Source organism: Lipotes vexillifer, unplaced genomic scaffold, assembly GCF_000442215.2.
Source record: "Lipotes vexillifer unplaced genomic scaffold, Lipotes_vexillifer_v1.1 scaffold448, whole genome shotgun sequence".
NCBI lineage: Eukaryota > Metazoa > Chordata > Mammalia > Artiodactyla > Lipotidae > Lipotes > Lipotes vexillifer.
Window position 1 is genome coordinate 2,297,830 of NW_006787097.1, and position 26,063 is coordinate 2,323,892.

The window sequence follows — 26,063 nt, forward strand, 5'->3', positions numbered from 1 at the left end:
TTCAGGTGAATTTTCTGCCACCATATACAGCAGTAGGACTGTGCTTACAATTGACAGAACAATACAGAAATAAATATTTCTAAAATATATTGTTGAACAGAAATGCAAGTGACTTTTTAAAATGCAGGAACCACATTTGTGATACCTAATGCTCTGAAAATAATATAAAGGAAGTAGAAGAAGGATCTGTAAACTGAGCACCCAATCAGCATAGTGCTGCCTCTTCTAGGAAAGTTTTTTCATAAATAAAAACTAGAGACCAGGTCCCAAATTCGTAACTCAAGAATAAAACCGGGATGAATTTAAGCCACTTTACCACTTGGAACTGGCTAGAAAAAAGAATTTAAAACTGAGTGTTATTAACTGAAAAAGTAATTTTATATCTGAGTAAGTTTACAGAGACTTAAATTTCCATTTCACTAAAGAAAAATTATTTGAAAAAAGGCCAGAAAGTAGCAAATTTGGAATAAATTTTTGAGAAAGAAAATTAACATGCAGTTTTCCCTAAAAATATCAATCTGACCAAAGCCATATTTTATCAATGAGGAAAAACACAATATAGAATATTGAGCATTTTAAAATGAAATTTCAAAATTTAGTAAATCACTATGTATATTATCCTTGGTATTATTATAATCATAAATTATTTTACTCTTGTCATTTTGTAAAATATCCAGCTGTCTTCCTCCCTGGTACCTGAGGCATGCAAATCCAGTTTATATTTTATATGTGTTTAGCAAGATGGAATTAGGATATTGATTCTTGGAGTTTTTATCATAATTCTTGTGTTTCTCATCACAGTTAATACTTATGCTACAAATTGTGGTAATGACACCAATATTTTCAGGAGGGCTGGCCCAGACAGCAGAATAATGGAAACATTTGAAAAACTAAGAAATACAATGGAAACAAAATCCCATCATGCACATTTCTTGTTTTTCTTAGAAAAATTATTCCATCAAAGCCTAAAATTATTACACTGACATTTTTCTTTTGCCTTTCAGTTACCCTTGCCTACTTAGTTATAACATACAAAAAGTAACAACCATAAATATGCTTTAGTGTCATTTGGTTTTATCATTGGATAATTACTAAAGTGGTTGCAGATTTTGTAGCCAGCAATGCCACTGATAAGTAGGAACCAAAATTATATGAAATAAAAATTAGCAATTTTAATTCTAATGAGTGTTATGCCACCTTTTTTCTCCCTAGGAAAAAAAATGGTATCAGTTGCACACGAATTTTATTGTTGGTGGTAGTAGTGATGATGGTGTTGCAAAAAAATGGAAATAAAAATCTATATAAACTGAGCTCTCAGAGTTAACTGCAAATATAAAAATAATAGCATTCATGTCTATTAATATTTCAGTGACTGGAATTGAAGAGATGAACAGACGATTTGTAGTTTAATGACAAGCTTAACTCTTAATGACAAATCTTGGTAGATTTAGGTATATTTGGCAGAAATGACATTACAAATCAGTAGTGACTTGAATTATTCAACATCACTGGTAAAAGTGACAACCCTTGTCATTTAGCCACTGAGCCTGATAGAAGTAAGATGGTGTTTCTATAACACAGACACAAAACAACTTTCCCGAGAGGGATCTAAAAGAACATCTAGCACCCTCTTCTTCTAGGCTTTAAGCCAGATTTGCCTCCAACCTTCATGGGAGAGAAAACCCAGTTCAGTTTCCATGACTTAAATACAAATCAGGTGTAAAGCAATTGCTTCATAAAACATGTATAGATCTAAACTTGTTCCTTCAAACTGAAATTAACTCAACTCACTTTTTCTTTATATCACTTTGATAAGTGATCCCTGTACACTTTCTCTGGTACTTTTCGGTAATCACTGCTATGATTTCTAAGGTAATTTTTATCCTCTTCCGTTCAACTATAGCTTATTTCCCAAGAATTCTCTTTATATTTTGTATAAAGAGGAATGAAACAATGATATGAGAGGTTTTTATTATTTCATATTAAAAAAAAAAAGAGCCCTATAGTATTTCTTTGCCACCTAATAGCTGAGTGACTCTTCCGGTTTAGGACATCAATTTGAGGGCAGAAAGCACTTCCTTCCTTGGCCTGTATCATGGTACCTTAAAAAGCTGGCCAAAGGTTGATGCCTACTGGGCAGAAATTAATTTGCTTTCTACCAATTGTTTATATGTTACAGTACTTTTAGGGTCTCATAAAACATTTGCTATGTCATTCAAGGAATCACAAAATCTGTTCTAATGATGGTGCTAATTTAGTTCGCAGTTACTTCCTTAATCAAATTGAAATGAGATACATGATTATGTCTTATATAAAATAGTTTCTTTGCATTCATGTCACACTGTGCTATCAGGGAGCAATATTTTTGCAGTATGTATTTTTACACTAACTGCAATAATAAGAGAATCACTGAGTCACGAGAACCAGAAAGCAGACAAGCCTGAAATCAGTATTTATGTAATGGTTGTCAATTATTTATATGACCTTTTACATTTCTAGAAAGGTCATAGTAAAGGGTTATTATTCTTAGTTTCAAATAGAGAAAAATACCAGGAAGTAATTGGCTGAAAGTTGAATAGCAAGTATATTCATATATTTATTGCAATGCTTTTCAAATAGTAGTCATCCAATGAAGTAGGAAAATCTCGGGAGAGAGAAGGCAGGAAGAGTGGGGAGGGGAGCTGAGAGAAGCAAAGAGGATGGAGAAAGAAAGGAAATTATAAAGACATAAGTGAAATTATATTTTTTGAATCAAACTCTTCTCCATTGTATTCTTCCCTATTAAAATCAAATTCTACCTCCTTGAAAAGAATTAATGTCCCTCTTGGAAATATGTTATCGGGTGTAGACCCTAAAATAAGCTTGCTCTCTTTGCTCCATCTAGTTATTTCTTTGATTTATTTCTATAATCAAACAGTATTTGAAAGTGGGTAGAACATTTTATATGCCACAGAGTATTGATTATACATAGGGTCTTAAACTGATGACTTATCTTATGACACCTTTGCCTTTACACATTTAGTGGCTTATATGCTTACCATAAACAAAGAACTAACAAACAGAGTAATAAAGGCATTGAGAAACAGAATTATGCACTGATAATGATGGTGTAATAATATATGGAAGTTGCACTGGTCCAGTCTTCCCTGTTACTTCACAGCAATAACTATCTGACATCATGTGATATCTTAAATTTACATAAGATCCAAACATTTCAATATGTCTTGAAAACTAGACTTATTTGTAATATATAAAGGCATATTCATTATACTCAGAAAGTAACATCTTAGGTTGAGTATGATTAGATCAAAAATTCTGCCTTACATTTTTCTAGCAGTTTTCTGTCAGTTGTGGAAGACTTGATAATATTTTTCATTACTGAAGTAATTCATATGTATAGATTAGATTCTAGGCCAAACTCAGATATATGCCTTAAACTAAGAAGCTTTTTCAGTTATAAGCAAAGCCTACAAAGGAGAAAACATAGGAAACAGGCAGCATGTGGGATATAGAAATAGATAAATTCTAAAAATAAAAATCAATGTTGGGGCTTCCCTGGTGGCGCAGTGGTTGAGAGTCTGCCTGCCGATGCAGGGGACGTGGGTTCATGCCCCGGTCCGAGAAGATCCCACATGCAGCGGAGCGGCTGGGCCCGTGAGCCATGGCCGCTGAGCCTGTGCGTCCGGAGCCTGTGCTCCGCAGTGGCAGAGGCCACAACAGTGAGAGGCCTGTGTAACGCAAAAAAAAAAAAAAAAAAAAAATCAATGTTGAAGGTCTTCCTAATACTTCCTTTATGGTTAGTCTTGGAAGCTCTTTAATTGTTGAGGAGATGTTCTTCTAAAACACCATCTTGGTTCGTCTACCTATGCTTAAATATAATGCTATATATAAAACACCTCTTTTGACATTTTTACCTGAGCTGCTCTCTGTTGCATGCCATGTGTGAGGTTCAAGGTAAATGGCAAAGATGGGGTAAATAGCTCTCTTCACCTTCTTGCTTTGTCAGTTTTGTGAGACTTCCTCACTGCTTACTCTGAATCAGTTAAAAAAAAAATAAATGTGAACACATGAGGACTCAAAAATCAGATTTGCAATTACTAGGTATATGATTAATAGTCATGTTTAATATTGTTTATTTATTTTTACCTTAGCAAAGAGATCTGAATGAGCCTTATACTCAAGTAGCCAGATTTTTTCATATCCTCACTACTGTCCCCCTGACTAGTAATGTTAAGATATGAATTCACAATCCAGTTTTCTAAACCATTAACAGATCCAACTAGGCCATTTCTATAGCAAAGGTGCTAAGCCAATATTAAAATGTCTTCAAAGTCTATTAACAATGATTATCAGTATTTTCCTTTCCACATTTCATGTGAAATGCTATCTGATATGGAGTCTGAGCAAAGATTGTATGCACTATTATCCAGTCAAAAAATTTTTTTATTGAGAAGGCATATAGTTTAGATATTAGAAATAAGCCAGGAAAAATAAATAAGGTTGAAGCTGCAGAGAATCTAGGATCTAGTGAGTATAATATTATCAGATCTTGATGCATATAGAGGACTGCAGAAAAGCAATAATGCAAATACATAAGACTGGATGGCAGACTTTGAAGGAATATACAATGAGTTAAGGAAAACTAACATGAACTCAGTTTGCCAAGGGAAATCAACAGTGGAAAAGTATATACCTTTTAAATACAATCAAACTGCAGTTCAGAAAAATCAAAGTAAACCATTTCACTTCTTTGTATGTTCAGGCATCCTAAAAGAAAAGTCAGTAACTTTGTTTTCAATCTACAATTGGGCGTTTCAAAATTAATCACTTTTGACAACATTTCTGCTTGCTAAAATTCTCCCGAGGATGATTATTCTTTTTATATTTTTCTGTAGTATATATGGCAATTTGCTTTATTTTATCTTTAACAAATACTGTTGTAATAAATATACATAAAAGATAAGATTGTGGTTTACTTTTTAAGTAAGAGGTCTTCAGGGAAAAAAAAAAAAGACTCTTTAATTGAAGGGTGTATATTTTATATATTTCTGCAGCTGAAATTGTTGCCAATTACCCTGAATAAGATGTGTGTAAATGAGTGTTTTTGTGTGTACCTGCTTAAACCAAAAGCTAATTATAATAGGAATAGGATAGACTGGATTAAATGTGCGAAGTAAGATCCTGAATAAATGATTCAAAATGTAAGCTGTGGTGAAAAGAGAAACCTTCATCTCAATTCTTAACTCCTGGTTTCTTTATTCCTTGCCATTTGTGTGATTTCAAGCCCCAGTAAGCCCTACCCGATACTCATCTGCACAGTTGTGTCTCCTGGGGAACTCTTCTCCTTGAAAGTTTGTTCAGCTGCAGACCTCAGAAGGAAATCCTGTAAACTGCAACTATTCGAAAACTAGGGTAGGGACTCTGAAGCGGGGTCAGACAGGAACCCAAGATTATTCTATTTGAGGTCTGTGGAAAGGCGTAGAGAAGAGACGGTCACTGATAAAATGACAAAGGGAACACACCCAGCCAACAGAAGCACAAGGAAGGTGACATGAGTGACTGTATTTCTAGTTATACACCCATAAAGAACCCCCTTCAAGTATTTGCGACACTGTTATTGCTAGGTTAAAGTTACTTTAAAACACTTTTGGGCATATATTGGTAGATTCCAAAACCAGTGCAAGAAGGGCCAGCCGGATAACGTTAAGATTGTGTTCAGTCTGCTTCCTCTGTTGCTTAAAAGTCAGTGAATTCCAAAGAGCATGCATGTCATCTTTTGGTTCTTTGGCTTACTTGAGGAGAAATACACAAGAGGTTAGAAAAGATTTAAAACCTAAATTTAAGACAACTTGAAGATATCATTTGGAAAAAGAAAAGTCAGGATGGGAACACATACAAAAAGAAGGTGTAATTTGAACCTTCAAGTATCATTCAGTTTACAAAAACTTTAATCAGTTGCAGGGTCTGTGAGTTTAAGGGCTCCTATGGACCGACAGTCATGATGTTGTGGTACAGGTCATAGACTCAGATTCCTTATGGATTATACTTTGTTTCTTGGCCAAAAGTAACATAGACTCTCCTTTCCAAGAAAATGGACATATGATCATATAAATAAATGTTTGTATACAATTTCGGGAGATCTCTGGACACCCTGAAGTCCATCAATGAAGAATTTCAGATTATTAAAAACTCAGTGTTCTATATATAAAGTTATGTTTTAAGACATCGTGAACAGCAGCATCTTTATGTAAGACTGACAGTGCATTTAAAAGAAAAAAGGAAACAAAGCAGCAGGATGCATTTGATATCAAGCTCTCGAACATTTGCAGAGAATTTCTATTTGTTTCCTACCAGAAAGACATGAAAAATCTTAAAAAAGCCTTTAAGTAATCTCCAGATTCTTTTTACTAGTTCTTTTTACTTTCCTATTTTCAGATTCCGTAAATAGTTTTAGCCTTTGACTTTCGCTCTTCTTTCTTATTAGCATAAATGTTTCTTTTATCTAAAGATCATTTCAGTAAGTTTGAATCTTAAAAATCCAGACTTTATATATATGACAATTTACATTCTCAGTTGAGAACATATATCTACCCACTAGGGACGTTCATGTTTTATTATTACAAATTATACCATCTATTTTGGTCCTATTCAAAGAAACTATGAACACTTTCAAAAGATTCATCCAGGAGCCATTTTCTTCTCCCAAAGAAAAATTCTGAAAAACTTTACACAGCTTGCTAAAGCTTAGTGTCCATGTGAGTCAGTATTTAATCTTTGTGTTGGTTGGAATTGTTGTGTTGGTGTGTTTTCACCTTACTGGAAAACATGATAAGAAACTGAGCTGCTTAAATGCCTCTTGCTCTTTCATAGGGCAGCATGCTTGCCCTTCTGAGCTGCTGGGCCACTTAAGAACATAAGAAAGGTGGGGAAAGACCATACCTGTTGTAAAACACATCTCATCTCAGCATTCATTCTTTTGCATTGTAGGACAAAGCACAGTGGAAGTTGCCCTGTGGCACAATGTTAACTTTTCATAATTCTATTCACAGAGGTCTTACCGAAAGTGTATTTAGCAAAATTGAACATTAAAAAAAAGTTAAATCCTTTGTAAGAGTTGCAGAAAATATTCAGAAATAAGTAGTAACTTTCCTGGGGGGTGAGGAAAAGAAAAGTAGTTGGTAGTTTAATTTACATCATATGTATGATTCCTTTGACAATGTTTTCTCCATTATAATTAAAATCTCACCATAAATAACCTATGCAGTTAGGATTAAATATATCCTGTCCAGAGGTTGGTTTGATTTTTAAATTTTCTGTTGATTTTCTTTTGATTAGTGAATAATACAAAAGACCAAAAGACTGAATATTTGATCATTTATGTAATCACAGCACACTTTTGAAGCCAGAAGTAAAGCACAACATTTGAAACACTGCTGGGAAATAGGACACTTTCTTCCCAAAGCTTCAGGACTCTTTCTGAAAATATTCCTTTGTATAGGAAACTTAAGATCATTATCATAAACTGATGTTTAAGAGATGGGGAAAGCAAAATCTAAAGGCTATTCCAGCAAGTTTCCTTAGCACACATTTCCTGTTTATATAGATTATCATAAGGCTTTATGGAGCTTTAAAATCCTAGAACTTCTCAAGGACAAAACATCTTTGGCAGCAACACAATGCCCAGTCCATAATGGCTTTCCAATATGTGTTTCTAAGATGAGGCACAGAGATTTGGGATAATGCTTCATGTACTCTAAATTACTAATGGAGACCCAAGTATTATCTGGGGATATGACAAGATGGACAAGCGTTCAGACTCTGGAGCCAGATTGCCTGGCTTCAAGCCCTGGTTCTGCCAATTGCCCAGTGTGTATCCTTGGACAAGTTCCTTAAACTCTCAGTACATCCATAATCTTATCTGTTAAATTGGACTAGTGACTATACTCACCACAGGGGTTGGTGTGAGGATTAAATGAGTTAACACATGTAAAGCCCTTAGAACAATGTCTGGCACACTGAAAAACTTATTTTTTAAGTCAGTTATTATTACATATGTGCTGATTTAGATGTAGTATCTATTTTTTAATTACCCACACAAAAATTTTTCACAGATAGAAACCAAGAACAAAAGCGGCATAAAATTATTTATTTGACATGCAGTTTAATGTGGTTTTGAAAAACTTAGCACATATTTCCTGTTTCCTGTTTATGTTTTGAACATTTCAGAGTATTTCAAGTCATGAGAATTCTCTGATATGTTCATTATTCATTGCTACCTAGTGGTAATTAAACTATAGATTATTGTATAATCAATTATTTCTTTCATAATAACTGGAAATCTAAAAGTCATAAATCAACTAATTTCAATGCATGTGCTTTTAATTTGATCATTATCACATATTACTTTTATACATGTGGATGTAATAAAAAAATCAAGAAAGCCATTCTTAAAAACTCATATGTTACTAAAATTTTGCAATATGGTTAGTGTCTTACATTGAAAACCACAGTCTAACATCAGGCATCTTTGGCAGTAACTTTCATTGCCAACAGACACTTCTAGTTAAAGAGAAATCTTTTTGCCCGTATGTAATTTCCAGTAGAAAAAGTACAGTACTGAATATTACTGAAGTTAATTGATACAGATGGTATGCCACTGCTTTCTGGAACTGTCAGGAAAATTATGTTTTATTTCTTTAGCCTCACATCTTAGATTTACTCTAAAACAAATCTAGAAGTGCCCCTGTTTTCATAAATGCAAATCAACCCTCCTAATTTCTGCTCAACTGTTTTATCACAGAATAAAATAATTTATTCTTCAGCATTAATCCAAGGTTATTTGGCTCACTTCTGAATTTAAGAAGCAAAATAAAGAAATTAAGAGAAAGCATGGAACCAAATTAACAATAATTATTATATAGATTTAGGGGTTTCAAATAGTTCTAAGGGTAAAATCAATTCCAGAGTAACCTAAGGTATATTGGTAGAGGTCCGAATTTGTAAATAGGGTACAGAAGACACAAGATGGCTTTTTAGATAGGAATAAGAATCTACTTCCTACAGAAGCTATTTCTAAGAAACTCTATATTATAGTATTGTATTTAAAGTAAGAAAATACCCATTTTGATTATTTTACTCTAGGAGAAACCATCTTGTTCTTTAAAGCAACTTCAAACCTGTTGATTTCAGGTGTAAAGAATTTAAGTGGACCTTTGAGACAGTCAGGAAAATTCCTAAATATATTGATCTTAGTCATTTTCAGTAATGAACCTTCTTCACTCCGAAAAACACTTCTTAGCTTAGGATTCAACATCTAGTCAGTAAGGTAAGATATAATACTCACATTTACTCATTCGTTCTTTAAGCTGTTATTGGGTGGTTTGATGTTTATAGTATCAGGTACTATTCTCTGTGTTGTAAACTCATTATCTCATTTAATCCCACACCTCACCCAATGGAGAAGGTGGATTAACACCTCCTCCACAGTGACTTAATCTATCTCATGAGATGGAGGAGGTATTATTATTATGTAAAACTATACAAATATACAAATGAGGACTGTATATAGTGTACAAATGAGGAGACTGAAGCAGTGAGGTAAGTGAGTTATGAAAGGTCACTTGCCCCAAGTGGAAGAGTCTTCAATAGCATGCTACCTGACTCTAACCCCACATCTTCTAACTGCACTGTGCTGAGCACACAAGGCGTAAGGTAATAAATCATCCCAATTTGCCTGGGACACAAGGATTTCAGTGATAAAACCAGGAATTAACTGTATCATATAAAACATGTAAATAGCAGTTATTTTTACTTTGCCGTAAGATATAAAAGAATCTTTATGTCAATACCAAAGTACAATACAATATGGAAATGATCCATTTTTATAAAACTATTTTTTTCTACATAGTGAACAATTGTAATAAGAAGGGGGAAGCAGATAACTATGCCCAAAAGGGAAGGAAAGTAAAGGTACACCAACATTTCTGAGCGGCAACTATTGCCAGACTCTGTGTCAATTATACGTTTTTTCATCTACTCCTTTGAAAACTCACATATAGTATGTAATATTATCCTCATTTTATAGATGCAGAAACTGAAAGAGCTAAAATAACTTGCCCAAGATCATGCAGGTAGCATAGCTAGAATTGGAATTATTTTTTTCCTCAAAACCATATATTTTATACTACAAGTAATTTAGGATTAAAGTCTATTGATCTGCCATTCTGTTATTTCAGTAACTCTGCTCTAGGGCTAGAATTATCCTTAGAAAACATCTTTATTTGTGTGTTCCTTCTGGCATTCCAGTCAAAAAAAATTGAGTTGAGTCCCTCCTCTGTGCCTCACTCTGTGCTATATGTAGCTAGTGAACTTACAGAGAAGAATTAAGCACCAGTCCTGACCTCAGCAGCATTTTAGAGTAGAAGGCAGACACCTTTGTAGTTAGTATCAATGCCATACCTAATAAGTGTTATACAGTTGTTTAAGATGTAAATGGAAGAAAAAGTAAACCATCAATTCATCCTAAAACAAAAAGTGATTCACGGGAGCAGTGACCGTGGAGATGGTATTTAAGTTCCTTTTTTTATATGTAAGTATATGATTTTACCAAATGAAGACAGTGAGAAGGCAGTCTTCCAAAGAGAAGAGGAAGGTCCAAGTAAAGTCATACTTAGGGAATTATGAGTCCCCTAGAGAACTTGAAAAACAGGAGGTGGGGAACTGGGGCTGTAAAAGATGACATGGAAACAAAGGTAGAGGAAAGATGATTGTGAAGGAATGTAATTGCCAAGAAGTTTAGACCTTAATCCTGAAGAAAACAATACAATATGTAAAGCAGTCTTTAAAGGAGGGATGAGACATTAGTCCTTTATAGTAATGGTTTACTTATTTCTATTCCTCTTTCCACTATACACTCCATGAGAGTAGGATCTTATATTGATTGAGGATGTTTCTCCAGAAACCAGAAGAGCACTTGATGCATAGTAGGCATTTAAATATGTATATCTGCTATATCACTGAATGTTTAAAATAATGATTATACAAGCATTAACAGGTACAACCAGTAAATGATTATTGTAATACGTCAAGAGAAAATAAAGGCAGAATGCGGACAGTGATAATAGGTTTTGTATAGAATTAGCACCACTTAACAACTCATGGACTGATAAGGGTTTGATTAAGTGGGAAATCCAATATTACAATAGGGTTTCAAACCTGGGTAATTAGATGGATGGTGGTGTCTTAACCAAAACAGAAATAGAGGAGGAAAAGAAGGAGGTTCAAGGGGAATCTTTTTAAGTTTGTATTTGAATTCACTGAGAATAAGATTCATTTGGGACATGATCTGATAATCATCAGGCAACAGTGTTAAGAGGAAAACAATCCTCCAATTTTAGTTCTTGTGAATAAAAATAATCATTCAATATATAAATTTGTTCAAATTTGTGTCATCCATATCTCTCGAATGCCTTAGAGGGATAAGAAAACTATTTCATTTATTATGAAATCCATTTGAGATTATAATTATAATTCACTATCAGTACAGCAGAAACAGGGAGTAAAAATAAATTAAATAACTGGCTCAAAAAGTCCTGAATTACAACTTGGGAGGAAGAAAATACAGGCAACCTGTCAATCCAAATTATTACCATAAATTTCGTTCCCTATTAGACAAAATATAGACGTGTTATAACATTAAATAAACTAGATCGATTTAAATCTGTTATAGAGTTTGGGGGTTGTTGAGATTTGTTTGGATTCTTGATATTACTGACTACACATTAGAAATTGCCAAACTGATACAAAACACTACATGCAGTACAAACTCATTACTTACGTGAAAATGCTGAATCTGTAATCTTTCAGAGTCTTCTCTGAGGCCAAAAAAAGGTGGGCACTGTTTCACTCACAAAATATTTCCCCAGAATTTCCCTGGAACATTTAAAGAATACCTCTCTTTTGTTTCCTTTAACAACAACACAAAAATAGCCTTATCATTATATGTTTTCTCAATACCTATATCAAAATCATCGTAAGTATTGAGAAGCTGCAAATTTGAAAAAGGTTCGTTTGTTAATAGTCTATAAAAGTCCCAGTTAAAGAAAATTATTGTTCTCTATAACAGAAAAAGATGATATGGCATTTTGTGATTCATTGCATTCAGAATATAAGTGATTTCTTATCGAATCTTGATTCTAATGCAGTTTAAAATATCCATAACAATATCTGGGCTATTCATGAAGGAAAACCAAAGAACTTCACTTTTCGTGTGACTTGTAAAAGTATTTTTGAAGATCTCTTCAACTGATGAGGCTTCTAAAAAAGATCTGGGGATTTTGAGACTTGACTAACATTTGAGAATCCTGGAGCTTGTCCATTGACTCCAGTACAATGCAAATACTAGGCTAATCCTGTGACATGAGGCACTTAGGGTAACTGGCTAAAACTGTAAAAATGGAAATAAGCTGAAATATTTTGAAAATATAAAAAAAAAGAGAATCACATCCAAATGTATTTTCTAAGAGCAAAAATACAATATATAATTTTTACATATTTAAAAATAACACAGAAAAAGCACTGTTACCAATGGACTTCTCACACCTAACCACATATTTGAAGAATGTCACCCTAACTTTCATAATTTCTCTCATACCTATCTACTTTCTTGATTATAAAATGTAATCATGGACTGTAAGCTTGTAATCTTCACAGTGTATCTAACTTCCCTGTAGAAAACCACCAGGAAACAAATTACAGGTTAGATACCAGCGATATTCCAAAAAAAATAACTCCTTAGTTTAATAACACTTGCTTTCAAATGATGCTACTGAACAAAATACAAAAGACTCAGAGCTCAGGTGTGAAACTTTTAATTTACAGGAAACCGGGGGAGTCTTCCTTTGACTCTTTACTATCTTTAATGAGAAGATGAAACTTGTCACTGATGAATTTTAAGATTGTATAAAGTATCTCCCAAAGAGATACAGAGAGCACTAATTTCAAAGTACTTTGTATTCACATAGATTAGAATCTTGCTGAAGTACTTCAGTGTTACTCTCTTAGGAATTGTGAAACTGATGAGAAAAATCAACTTGTTTCTATGAAGCACCTACTCTGCTCAGCTCTATGGGAGATGACCTTGAGAAACCCAGTGAATGGGGATACAAGGCATCTGTGGGAAGATGAGGGAAAAAAACAACCTAATACAAAACCAGGCACACTTTTCATAATGCAGACAATAGATGTGATGGGAGTGCAACCATAGGAAATGGCTGTGGGAGACTTTCATGGAGGAGGTGCAGTGTATAAATTCTAGGGAGATGTGAGTGTTATTAGGTAAAGAAGCAAGTTGCGAGATAAACCTGGCAGGGGAATACCAAAAGGAAAGGCAGAAGGAGACAGGATTGAATAAGTATAGGTGATAATGACAGTTGATGAGGCAGTAGATGATAAGGTTAGTTAGGAGGGAAGAGGTCCATCACTGGAGAGGATTGCCTAACAGCACGGGCCTCACAGTTCTGATCTATAAATCATGTCTGAGAGGCACCTTTGGCATAAAGGTTAAGAGCTTAAACTCTGAGACAGACTGCTTGATATGGCCACTTAGTAGCTATTTGATTTGGGGCAAGTAGTTTAATTTACTATGCCTCAATTTCTCTATCTGTGTAACAGGGATAATAATAGTATTCCTAGGGAATGTCAGGGTTTTTTAAAATATATTTTTATTTATTTTAAAATATATTTTTAGAAAACTAAATATGTTTCTCTGACAGCAATGGTCTAGATAGATTGAAAAGGTGTGGTTATGAAAGATCCTGGGCAGTCATCATAATAACCCAAATTTTCCCCTTAACATTCATAATCCATTATCATTCAAACTGGAATAGTGGACTCATAATTTTTAGTTTTCCCTACCTTGCTAACCAAGCATTTGCATCAAGCTCCTGTCTCCAAGCTCTCTGAAACCCATGGCCAAATAAAAGATTTCATGACAAACTTTCAGATTTAAAACCCGGATCTTCTAGATCCCTGCCTACAGTAGTGCTGACAGTTCATTTGACCTCAATATTTTCTGATATAGTTTTTTTTTTTAATCTGTATTTGGGTGAAATTAATGACTTTTAGGAACATTATAGAAATCTGCCAAAATGGAAAACTTCTTTGGGTTCTAATTCTATGCATGATAAATTGGGAACTTTATTGCTACATTTAACCTTTACCACATCTTTCTTTAAAATACAGATTCAAATGTAAAATCTAGTATTTGCAGACATTGTACTAATTTGTTCCAGTCACCCTTTGTAACCCTCAAGGCTTTGGGTTCATAAAAGGGACATGAATTACAATATGAGATCTAATATTTCCGTCACTGGTCCACATAATTTCTTTCCAGATCTTCTTTTGTGCTCATGAGGAAAAACTCTGTGCACAGTGCAGATTGAATTGCTAAAAATTCCAATGAGAAACGAGAAATATAGAAGTAAAAAGTAAATATGTCATACATGTTTATTTCAGGTAAATATCATTTTCCCTCCCTAAAATGACTTTATCTTTTAAACTCTGGCAATTGAGCAGAACAAATAGATTCTTTTCTTTGAAGCAAATCAGTTACTTATGTCAAATATTCTACCTAATAGAGGTGTATTGGGAACTGTAACAATTGCAAATAGATATGATAAAAAAGAAATAAATGGTGTTCAGTTTCTGATTTTAGCTTCTGCACTAGACTGTGAAATCAGGAGTTACTTATTTTTCACGTACTGCCATCATTGTTCTGTTGATCTAATCTATGTCCAATAAAGAGATGATCAAGAACTACTACAGGTCCCACCAACTTTGCAGCATTCATCAATCTACTGACGTTTTTCTACTTAAAAGCCCTTAAAAGTAGACTATGACTGATGGTTTATAATTTCTTAAAGAGAATTCATGAATTTCTCCTTTCTGCTTTGCCTTAGGAATATTTCAGAAATGCCCTGTCTAATGTAATTCAGCCATAATAACTGCATCACTGGAGGAGAAGTACCACAACTGCCAAAGCAGCTACAGTAACCGCTTAAACCCTGACTTTAGCTTGTTGATTTCCTTTTAAGGAAAAGCTCAGGACAAAAAGAACATAATCTGAACAAGTGATTGCAGGGCTTTAGAAAAGGAAATGCTTAATTACTTAGTAATTCATATTGTAATTCATGTTCTTTTTATGAACTCAAAGGAAATAATGCTATAAAGAAACGGAGAAATGTGTATGTTTAATGTGTTTATAGAAGCGTGTTGGAAAATGAAGTTCCTATTAATAAAATACAAATAATTTAGCTGCCACAGCTGGAAATCTCTAACTGCAGCACATAGTTCTGTAATTGCTCTAATTCTTATGTGTTCTCTTGCTCTCTTTGCAGGCAGACCAGTAATGATTGTGGTGGAATATATGGAAAATGGATCCCTAGACTCCTTTTTACGGGTGAGGTGTTCTTTTCTGATGGCATTTAAATAAGCTATTCTGAGTTCTAGATTTAAAACATTTATCATAAATTAATTTTTGCATAATTTTATTCATGGATTTTTCCATGAAGAATAGCAGGAGTTTCTCTAGGGTGTGTTTCCCTGATACTGTGATACATTAGAGTGTTACTAAGAGGATGGGGGGAATATATACACATGAGAATATAATTGATTTCTCCTATAAATTCACTTGCCATATTAGTATATACATATTTCAAATGATGTTATAAAGAAAGAGATTAAATGAAATTCAGTAGCTTCACATAGCCTGTGTGAAGCAACTGAGTTTTATTTTGCTTTATCACATTTAACTATTTAGTAGGATATTTTATGCATTATCTATAATGCTGAACCCTTTAAATTAATGAGTATTTACCAATAATGACTCAAGTTCATATCAGAAAATGGATTTTATCAGCTTTGTCCTTCTTAAGTTCGTTGGCTGACTATTTAGAAAACAAAAAGAGAAAGAATGAAACTCTGGCTGAGATTTGTTTTAGAACAAAAATTTTTAAAGCACTCTTTTTAAGTGACCTATCCTTGAAAGTATGGTATATACAAAAATCATTTGTTTATATAGTGGTACAGAATAACACAGCTGAGAAGGTACCATGAAGTTATAATTCAAAATGTGTTTATAATATTTTTAACATTTAAAAAGCCAATGTATGCTACAAAAATATTCATTGATATTGGAAAAAACAGAAATATTAGAAAAGTCACTAGAGTATTTTGCATCCCCAGCAGAGGTCACATATGTGCATGTCACTGTATTCCTTAATATATATTTACCTACAGAGACATAGCCAATTTTCTTACTTATAAAATGACTGGACTTCCGCTATTTGAAATGTGTTATATGTTTTTCTTCATTTTTTATGGGAATAAACAATCTCAAGCATTCTTTCTTCACTTCATTTTTTGCTCAGTGTTATTTGGACAAGTTCTGTGTGCATCTTACCTCTCTCCCTTGATCTCACTTTCGTTTATTTTTCTTGATTCCATGCCCTCTTCTTCCAACTGCTCTCAGTGTTGGCAGTGATAATATATTTATACTGTGACTGGACGTGATGTCCAGATTCAAATGCCAGAAGCTGAATTCAGCAAAATTGTCAAGTTATTATCGAGCAGTACTCTTCACAGAATGCATACCCTCAACCAAGTATGCTCTTTAAGGCAAAATGAAATTCATAGGTGTTTAGGGACGTGAACTATTTGTTCTTTTCTGTAGCCATTCTCAGAATGTTATTTTACAGCTTGTATCCATTTCTCCTGTAAATGTGCTAAATTACTTTAGGATAATTTTTCAGGACCACCTATGGTACTTGAAATGCATATATACTTATGCCCTTCCATTATGTTTATCCAGAAACTAATTTTTATCAGATACATATCAAAATGACTTATTATCTAATGGTGCTTCAGACAGGATTTTGTTATCTACTATATCCTGGAGCTGAATATAATGGCAAATAAGGTAACAGACACTCATTTAAATGGCTGCTGAAAAATGGATCAAATGACTGCCACAAGCAAATTAGGAGAGAAATGTTAGCTTCAGATATACTTTTTATCTTGCTGAATCATCAATCAATTAAAACATGTTATAAAGAAAAGATAATATAAGTAAAATATTTACTTATAAACATCCTACTACGTGTTTATAAGTGATATGTTTCATGATCTAAGATTTAAAAACTAATATTTTTCAGCTCTTATGCACCATGTAGGTTAGACACAATACAATCTGGGAAAGAATAAATGTTCAAATAATGGTGGCTACCACTACTAATACTATGAGAATCTTAACATATATTATCTCAGTTCATCCTGGCTCTGCCACTTACTGGCTGTGTGACCTTGTGACTTGAGCAAGTGACTAACTTCTCTGTGCCTCTGTTTATTCATCTATAGAGTGGGAATATTAACTGTATCCACCTCATACAATTGTTATAAGGATTGAGTTGATTATTGTAAAGCATATAGAATAATGGCTGACACATTGTAAAGCGAGGAGCGAGGATTGAAACTCAAGTCTCTGAATCCAAAAGCCATGTTCTCATACACTTTGAATTCTATCTTTTTATTAAATTACTTATGACTTCTTATAAGTCCACTACCATCTCCCCATGGGGTCTTGAGTCCCCTTCTCACATAGAATTTCTATTAAAATAAAAATCATATGAATGGGATAAAAAAACATAGGGCCAATACTCCCTTTTTACTCTTCTATAGGATTCTGACTTTCTTTGTAATCATATCTCTTATATCCCAGAAGCTCAAAGTACTTTATAAACTTTAGGTCAATAGCAGATATTCAACTCCCCACGGCAAGCAGAAATAAAATATATAAATATATATATGCCACAAATTCTGAAAAGCGAAGTCATTTTTCAAACTACTGCTTTAGAATTTGATAATCGCAGCTTCTGTTAGCACAGAGAGGAGGAAGTGGCTAAGTGCACGGCACGGTAGGGGAGCCATCCATGGCTCATTGATAACGTTCTGTGCTTACTGGAGCTGGAAAAGATTTCCCTCGGTCTCCCACACTACTTGAAAATCACTTCAATTCACTGTTTTATATGACGGAGTGGTAGCAAACGAAGTACAAGATTACAATCTAGTGCCAGCGGCAGTGGCTGGCTGGCTGTGATATTGCACCAAATTCATAAATCTACTGTTTGGATCCTTGCGGACATTCCTCCAGATATATATTAGCAGGGAGAGTGTGGCGTGGTTAAGTAAGTATGTTTGTGTGTAAGTGTGTATGTGTGTGTATATGTGCACGTACGTGTGGAAAAAGGGAGTGGGTAGGTACATAAATATGTACGTGTTTTAAATTTTAAAATAAAATGAAACCTGACTTAGCAAGCGGAGCATCAGCCTAACTGCCCAGAAGATATGACCTCACTGATGTGCAGGTTTTCCTAACTTTTCCAAGGAAATACACTAGTGTGAATGAATGCAGTCTTGACCATTATCCCTGTACAGTCTCTCTCCATCTATACATATGGATTTCATAAACACTTTTTGTGGCGGAACTTACCTGGCAACTGCTTATCCCTAAATCTTTGGAACTCCATTTTTATAGCAATATTAACTAGCAATCCAAATAAAAATAGTTATAAATTAATTACTTTAAAAATTCGAGATATCATGTGTCAAGCACAATTTATTCCTTTATTTTATAACATTTGTTGAATGTGGATTTGTTTATTATATCACAAAACTCAGTTATACAAAAATACACCACCACTGGTTTCAGTTCAAGAGGGTATATTGTGTTCATGCTGCAGCATCCTGCTCCCATCTCAAAACCTTTTTGTTGGTTTTTTTTTTTGCTGTACGCGGGCCTCTCACTGCTGTGGCCTCTCCCGTTGCGGAGCACAGGCTCCGGACACGCAGGCCCAGCGGCCATGGCTCACGGGCCCAGCTGCTCCGCAGCATGTGGGATCTTCCCGGACCGGGGCACAAACCCATGTCCCCTGCATCGGCAGGCGGACTCCCAACCACTGCGCCACCAGGGAAGCCCTCAAAGCCTTTGACATAAGAGAAAAAGATATACATACATTACTTATAAAGCACAATCACATAAGCAAGTGAGAAAGTGTCATCCAGAAATCATAACAAGAAAAACATTGGAGAAATTAATAAAGACAAAAAGCAAACAGAATCAGATTGTGTAAGGAGACTGTCAACAGAATCAGATTGAGTAAGGAAACCATAGCCAAAAACACACTCAGGAAAGGATGTTTGAGAGCAAGAGGGATATGTGGAAGGTAGTGCTACCAACTGAAATAAAGATACAGAGGAGGAAAAGGATGGGCTGGTAATTGGAAGAAGATGATGAGTTTAATTTGGGTCTTGTTACCTTTGAGATGCCTATGGAACATGCGGTGAAAGTGTCCAGACAAAATTAGAAAGATATATCTGAAACACAACAGGAAAATCTTGACTAAAGTTAAAAATTTGGGAGTCAGTAGAATACAAGTGGTTATTAAACCCAAACCATGATATTTTCCAGGAAGAAATGTTAGACAAAGGAAAGGAGTTGAACAAGGTTGGAACTCTGTGGCATACCAACCTGAAGAAGCGGCACGGATGGCATCTCCATCCATGAGAGGTGAAAGACAAGCAAGTGGCGAGAGGAGGCCATGGCATCCCAAACCTAAGAGAATAGAGCATTTCAGGCAGGAGCAAACAAGCGATTGTATTAAATGCAGCAGAGAAATTCTGGAAGACAGAGACTATGACATCTATATGATATCTATAACTAAGGCAGAGACTAGACATCTATGGCATTTAGCACTTTCTTAGGTGGCCCTCCAAGATCTCAACAAGAGCAGTTTTAATGGGTTGGTCCCAGGCAGAAGCCAGACTGTAGAGGGCAAAATGAGACTGAAATATAAATAGAATTGGCAGGTGGAGACCAGTTTTTAGGGGGAAAGTGGGTGAGATGGCAAGGCAAGAGATAAATCAGATGCTAGTAGACCAAAAGAAAAATCAAGGGTATTTTTTTTTTTTTTTTTCCTTGCGTTATGCGGGCCTCTCCCTGTTGTGGCCTCTCCCATTTGCGGAGCACAGGCTCCGGACGCGCAGGCTCAGCGGCCATGGCTCACGGGCCCAGCCGCTCCGCGGCATGTGGGATCTTCCCGAAACGGGGCACGAACCCGCGTCTCCTGCATCGGCAGGCGGACTCTCAAGCACTGCGCCACCAGGGAAGCCCAAGGGTATTTTTTAAGATAGAAAATAATTTAGACAATTTGTACACTGAGGGCTAGGAAATCAAAGAAAATACTGTTAAACTGGTAAGGCAAAATATCTCAGGAGATGGGAAGGTACAAAATCAAGGACCCTGGTGAAGGATTAACTTTGAGTAGCAGAAGCCTCCACCTTTTCAAAGACTTGAAGGAGCTGTGTGTTGTGGATCTAGAGGGATTTACGAGGAACATGCATTAAATTTAAGAAAATGATACCTCATGCTATTGTATTTCTATGCAAAGTAGGAAGAAGTTAATGTGGGAGTTTGAGGACAAATCTTCATTGAAGGTGAATGCTTAGAGTAATTGCTGAAGTTAAAAAGATAAATTGCTGATGAGAAAAAAAAAACAAAACCAAAAACAGGACCATCAGAATCAGGTTCTACTCCAAGAACACAGATTTTTCAGGACCCCTGCAAGGGTAACCAGCTAAAAATCTTTACCAAGGCTTTTAATGATATGCAATGTAAGTGGCCAGGGAGAGGATCTTCTGGACTGCTGGCCCAATGATTTGTATTCGTTACAGGCACTCTCCCTCCGCTCCTGCCAGTCCCCATCTTTGGTCCTAGAGAAAACAAAATGATTAACTAGTTCTGCTGACTTCCAGGTGATGCTGGAGAACATGAGTGTTTTGGCAGTGGTGTGCATACTTCTGTGATTTCCTGCAGGAACAATTGACCGCTCCCCTCCTCTCCCCAATGTAAGACTGGAGATAAAAGAGGCTATTGTTTGTAGAACAGGTATAATAGAACAAGAGTGCTACAGGGGAATTGGGATGGTAGTTCAAGTAAGCAACTAGTGAAGCCAGGTTAGTCAAAGGAGGCAATAAAGAGGCCGTTAGGCTAGAAATAAAGAGGCCGTTAGGCCGTTATGGGCTGGAAGTCTTTATTAGGTAGAAGAGCAATTGTAGCTGTGTATGAAGGTGGGAGAGCTAAGGAAAAGAACATGGCCAGAAAGTAGGATATTGGCAGTGGTTTGTTAGAGCCAGATCATACCAGCTTGTAAGAGATGATGATTAAATAGTCAGGAATTTGGGGAGCTGGTTGTTAAATAGATAGTCACTTGAAATTGGCCACGATGGGAGTATTTACACCACAGAAACTGGCAAATGCTACCCATCAGAACTTGTTTGCTTTATTTTTCTTCAGAGAGTCAGTTTAGCAACACCTTAGATTGACATTTAAGATTTCTGAAGTGAGGTAATTTCAGGGATGACAATTTCCAGGTGTGGTCTAAGAGTCAGTAGCTAAAGTAAAAACAAAGATGAGTATCTTTAATTAACTAATGTAGCTAACATTTATGTGTGGTCTCTCTGAGTCAGGCATTATTCCAATCCCATGCCTTAAGCATGGTAAGCACTAGGTAAGCACCTAGTGCTTACAGCCACATTGTGAGGTAGGCGTTACTATTATCCCCTCTTTACCAATGAGGAAACTGATGCAAAGAAAATTAGGTAACTGGCCCAGTGTTAAACGGCTGATAAATCATTCATCATTCATTTATTTTTTGCACAAATATGTGTTGACAAACTACAGTAGGCCAGGCACTATTCTGGAGCTTAGAAGACAGAAGCAATCAAAATAGAAATTAAAAATCTACTGGGAAGAGAAATAAAGAATTCAACAAAATACGTGGTACATCAGATAGTAGAGAAGAATAAAATGGGAGAAGTGGAAGTGGAAGTGAGATTGGGTTTCGATATTAAGTTGAGTGGACAGGGAAGGTCTCACTGAAAAGTGGCATGTGAGTAAAGATGGGAAGAAGGTGAGGGAACAAACCAAGTGGGTATGAGGGGGAAAAGAATCCAGAGAGTAAAAACAGAAAGTGCCAGTGCCCTGAGGTGGGAGCATTTTACACCTGTAGAACAGCAAAGTAAGTCTTTATGCTCAATGACTATATGCTTGTTTTTCCTAGGTCAGTGCTAAGTCATGCCTATTATCTCTTCATAATTATTAATAATGACCCTTTTACTCTGCAGGAGGGATGATAAAATATAGCAGTCACCCTATCATTATGGCCAGAATGGAGTATGCAAGGGGAAGGACAGTAGGAGCTGAAGTCAGAGAGTGGATGGAGGCAGAAAGGGGATCAAATCTTAGAGGGAAATGGTCCTCAACCTTGGCTGCACATTGTAATCATTCAATTTAGAGAGCTTTTAACAATCCCAGGTTCCAGACTGCACCCCAGATGAATTAAAGCAGAATTTCTTGGGGCGGGGCACATGCATCAATATTTATTAGAAGTTCCCTCATTTGAGTCCAATATGCATCCAGGTTGGAAAACCACTGAGATAGGATCTTGTAGGCCACTGAAATGACTTTGAATTTTCTCTGAGTAAGACGGAAAGCCATTGTAGGGTTTGGAGGAGAGGCACAACATAATCTGATTATGTTTTAAAAGGATTGCTCTGGTTCTTGTATTGAGAAGAGACTATAGTGAGGTACAGATGGATGCAGGGAAATCAGGAGGCTTTTGCAATAATCCAGGTAAGGAGATGATGGTGGCTTAGATTAGGATAGTTGCGGTTGAGCTGATGGAAAATGGTAGATTCTGTGATGTATTTTGAACATAGAGCCAATGGGATTTGCTGGGGGTTTGGATAAAGCATTTAAGCAAAAGAGAATATTCAAGGATGCCTGGCATCCACAAAACAAGGTCAAGAATAGGCAATACCTACTTCCTATAGTCATTGTGACTTTATTATAGTGAATAGCTAAGAGACCTAAAACTCCTAGATAATGTCTGGCACATATTAAGGTCTCCATAATGTTATCTATTATTATTATATTTCAGAAGATGTCACTAAGAGGTTTTTTTCCGGTACGCGGGCCTCTCACTGTTGTGGCCTCTCCCGTTGCGGAGCACAGGCTACGGACACGCAGGCTCAGCAGCCGTGGCTCACGGGCCTAGCCGCTCTGCCGCGGCATGTGGGATCCTCCCGGACCGGGGCACGAACCCGTGTCCCCTGCATCGGCAGGCGGACTCTCAACCACTGTGCCACCAGGGAAGCCCTCACTAAGAGTTTTAAAATTGTTTTTCTGTTACTTCTTGGTCTGTTTTTTCTAGTGGCTAAAAATATTCTTAATTTTCACCATTTAAAAAAATCTGGATATACCTCACAAATGTGAGTATTTAAATAATACATGTAAGTGCATTTCAGCATTTCAAAAGCAATGTGTGTCATTTGAAGATTTTCCTTGAACAAATGCAAAACAAATATTAATTTAAAAAATTAAAGGGATCTTTTAAATATTTATGTAGTCAATTATAAATCTATAAATAAGGCATTTTACCTTATGCTAGTTATATATTAATAATGAGAGCTGTGTTTTATTAGTGCACTTTTCTTGTAAATTGTGCTTTGTGGAGTTATGTTTGTGCTGGGGTATAAGAGCACAATTAATCCACATCACATGCATTTTATATTCAGCGGTGGAAAAGAAGTGGATTACATTTATCCACCAATATCTGTTTTTAAACCATAAAAGTCACAGTTGAATTACATCCCTTTAATTACATGTTTTTCAGAAGAAAATATGTGAAACTTCATGTCGATGAATGTTATTACTATCACACCTGTGCTGGCTTAATGCCAAAGACTATTCTAAAAATAATGTGACAATAAACATCCAAATATGTGAAAGCACAGTGTACTTGGAACAAAGCATATGAATGGCTGAACTTTTTATGCTTAAATTAGCAGTTAGAGCATCAATTTACAATAGCCTTTCAACATTTTAGTACTGTAAGTGTGTGTTGTGTCATTTGTAGCACCTGGTACCATGAAATTGTATTTTCTAATATTCCTATTCATTCTAGTTTTTCATACAAGGTTTTACATTGAAATTTTTTAATTGGTATGTAATTTATAACTATGGTGATATATAGAGAAGTTCCATGCATTTTCCTGAACTCCTCTGTAGTTGTTCCTAACCCCTCATTTGGACCATACAGGAGATTTTAGATTTACAAAACTAGATTTAGATTTAGATTTAGATTTAGATTTAGATTTAGATTTAGGTTTTAGGTTTAGACTCAAAACTTGTGGTTCTCAACCATGGCTGGAAATCAGTTGCCATCCTACCGAGATTTTACAAAATACACATGCATACCCAAGCAGATATATTTTGCGAAGACTTTCGCAGTAATTCCGATGCACTCTAATGATGCTTCATCAGGATCTTGGCACTCCGTGACACCCTGCCCCAGATGCAAAAAAAAAAAGTTTAAATTTTCTTGACTTTATTTAAGTGCAGCACACAGTAGCTATTGTAATTTATCTTTATATAAACCTAAGCAAAAAAAAAGAAAAATCAAATTCAGTAGAAAGCTTTGTAAGTTAAAGCTATATTATATATTCATATTCATTTTAAGGTCTTAAAATATAATTCGAAATCCAATTTCCATGTTTCAGAAATCCATATTCACTTTTCTTCCCAGATTTTTTAGGTATTAGATTTTAGGTATTAGAAATGACATTTTTAGTGTCCTAATGATTGAAATTTCTGATTCCACTCCTGGTGACCTCTCCCTTCTATAAATAAAAATATAACTCTGCGTAGCTTAAGTCAAAATCCATGATTCTACAAAAGAATAAAACCTTGAAGGATTTAGTAAATATTCTATAGGAAATTATAATAAGATTTTCATTTGGGGAGGCCACAAGAACCAAGACTTGAGTAAAAAGGAGATACTGACTCTTATTTGTTCAGCGGTTATTTTAAAACCAGAATGATCAAATGATCTGGTCTTTTCAAATCTGTATATAACCTTAGCTGTTTCTTTTTCTAATTCAGGAACATTTTTAAAAGTCATAGCATGGTCAACTCTCTGATTTAGAAACATATAAAAACTGAATTTTAACTTTAAGCTTAAGTTGTAGAAGTAATCCTCCAAGGACTGTTTTCTGCAAAGTCACTTATAAATCAATGGTTGAGAACTCAGAATGCATTTTCCCATAAATATTTCTTTTAGAGCTTCTGCTTAAGTCCCTAGGCAGAGCCATAAAAGCCTCTTTAACACAGACTACAGCTAAAGGATGTAACTTTCAATATGGAAGGGGGCCTATAGTTTCCTTCAAAAAAAGAAAGTGTGTTTTCCTCCCCCTCTACATGCCTTGTCTTGGGCAAAAAAATTTTAAATGCCATTTTTCAGTGGCATCCATTCCTTTCTTCATATCCTCTTCCCAGGTCCTCAGATATTCAACTTTTATTGCTTTTAATTCCATGTGGTAACACACCTTCCCTAGGCTTCTCCTCTCATCCCCAGTGTAGGCCGTTTTCCACTACATAGAATCACCTGTAACCTGGACCTTCACCCCACCCTAATCTAAGCTGCCATTCTCTCATTGCCACAGATCTCAGCTGGATATAAAGTTAGACTAATTCATACTAATATGTGATTCACAAATACTATTTTAATTCCCCTAGATAAGTTTGCATTTTTTACATGAACTTGTGAATCCAAATTTTTTTTATTTTACTTTATTCTGGTAATTATACTTGACATGAGATCTACTCTCTTGACAAATTTTTAAGTGTACAATATAGTATTGTTCACTATAGGTACAGTGTTGTACAGCAGCTCTCTAGAGCTTATTCATCTTGCTTAACTAAAACTTTATGCCCATTGATGAGTAACTCCCCGTATCCCCCCACCCCCCCCCCAGCCCCTGGCAACCACCATTCCACCCTTTTATCTCTAGTCTCACGTCCTATTCTGATTCAATTTTTTGGTGTTTAATTCACCCCTACAACATGTTATTTCTTGTCTAATATGCTTTGCTTTTATGGTTCCCTCTTCCAG

At 35.5% G+C, this 26,063-nt stretch overlaps 1 protein-coding gene across 1 annotated transcript in view; it reads left to right on the forward strand.

Moving 5' to 3' along the window:
- EPHA6 (EPH receptor A6) overlaps positions 1 to 26,063 on the forward strand; it is an 894,187-nt gene that overhangs the window by 745,129 nt on the left and 122,995 nt on the right. The window contains exon 13 of the mRNA XM_007459872.1: positions 15,391 to 15,457. Coding sequence (XP_007459934.1) covers positions 15,391 to 15,457 — 67 coding nt within the window. The remainder of the gene's footprint in view (positions 1 to 15,390; positions 15,458 to 26,063) is intronic.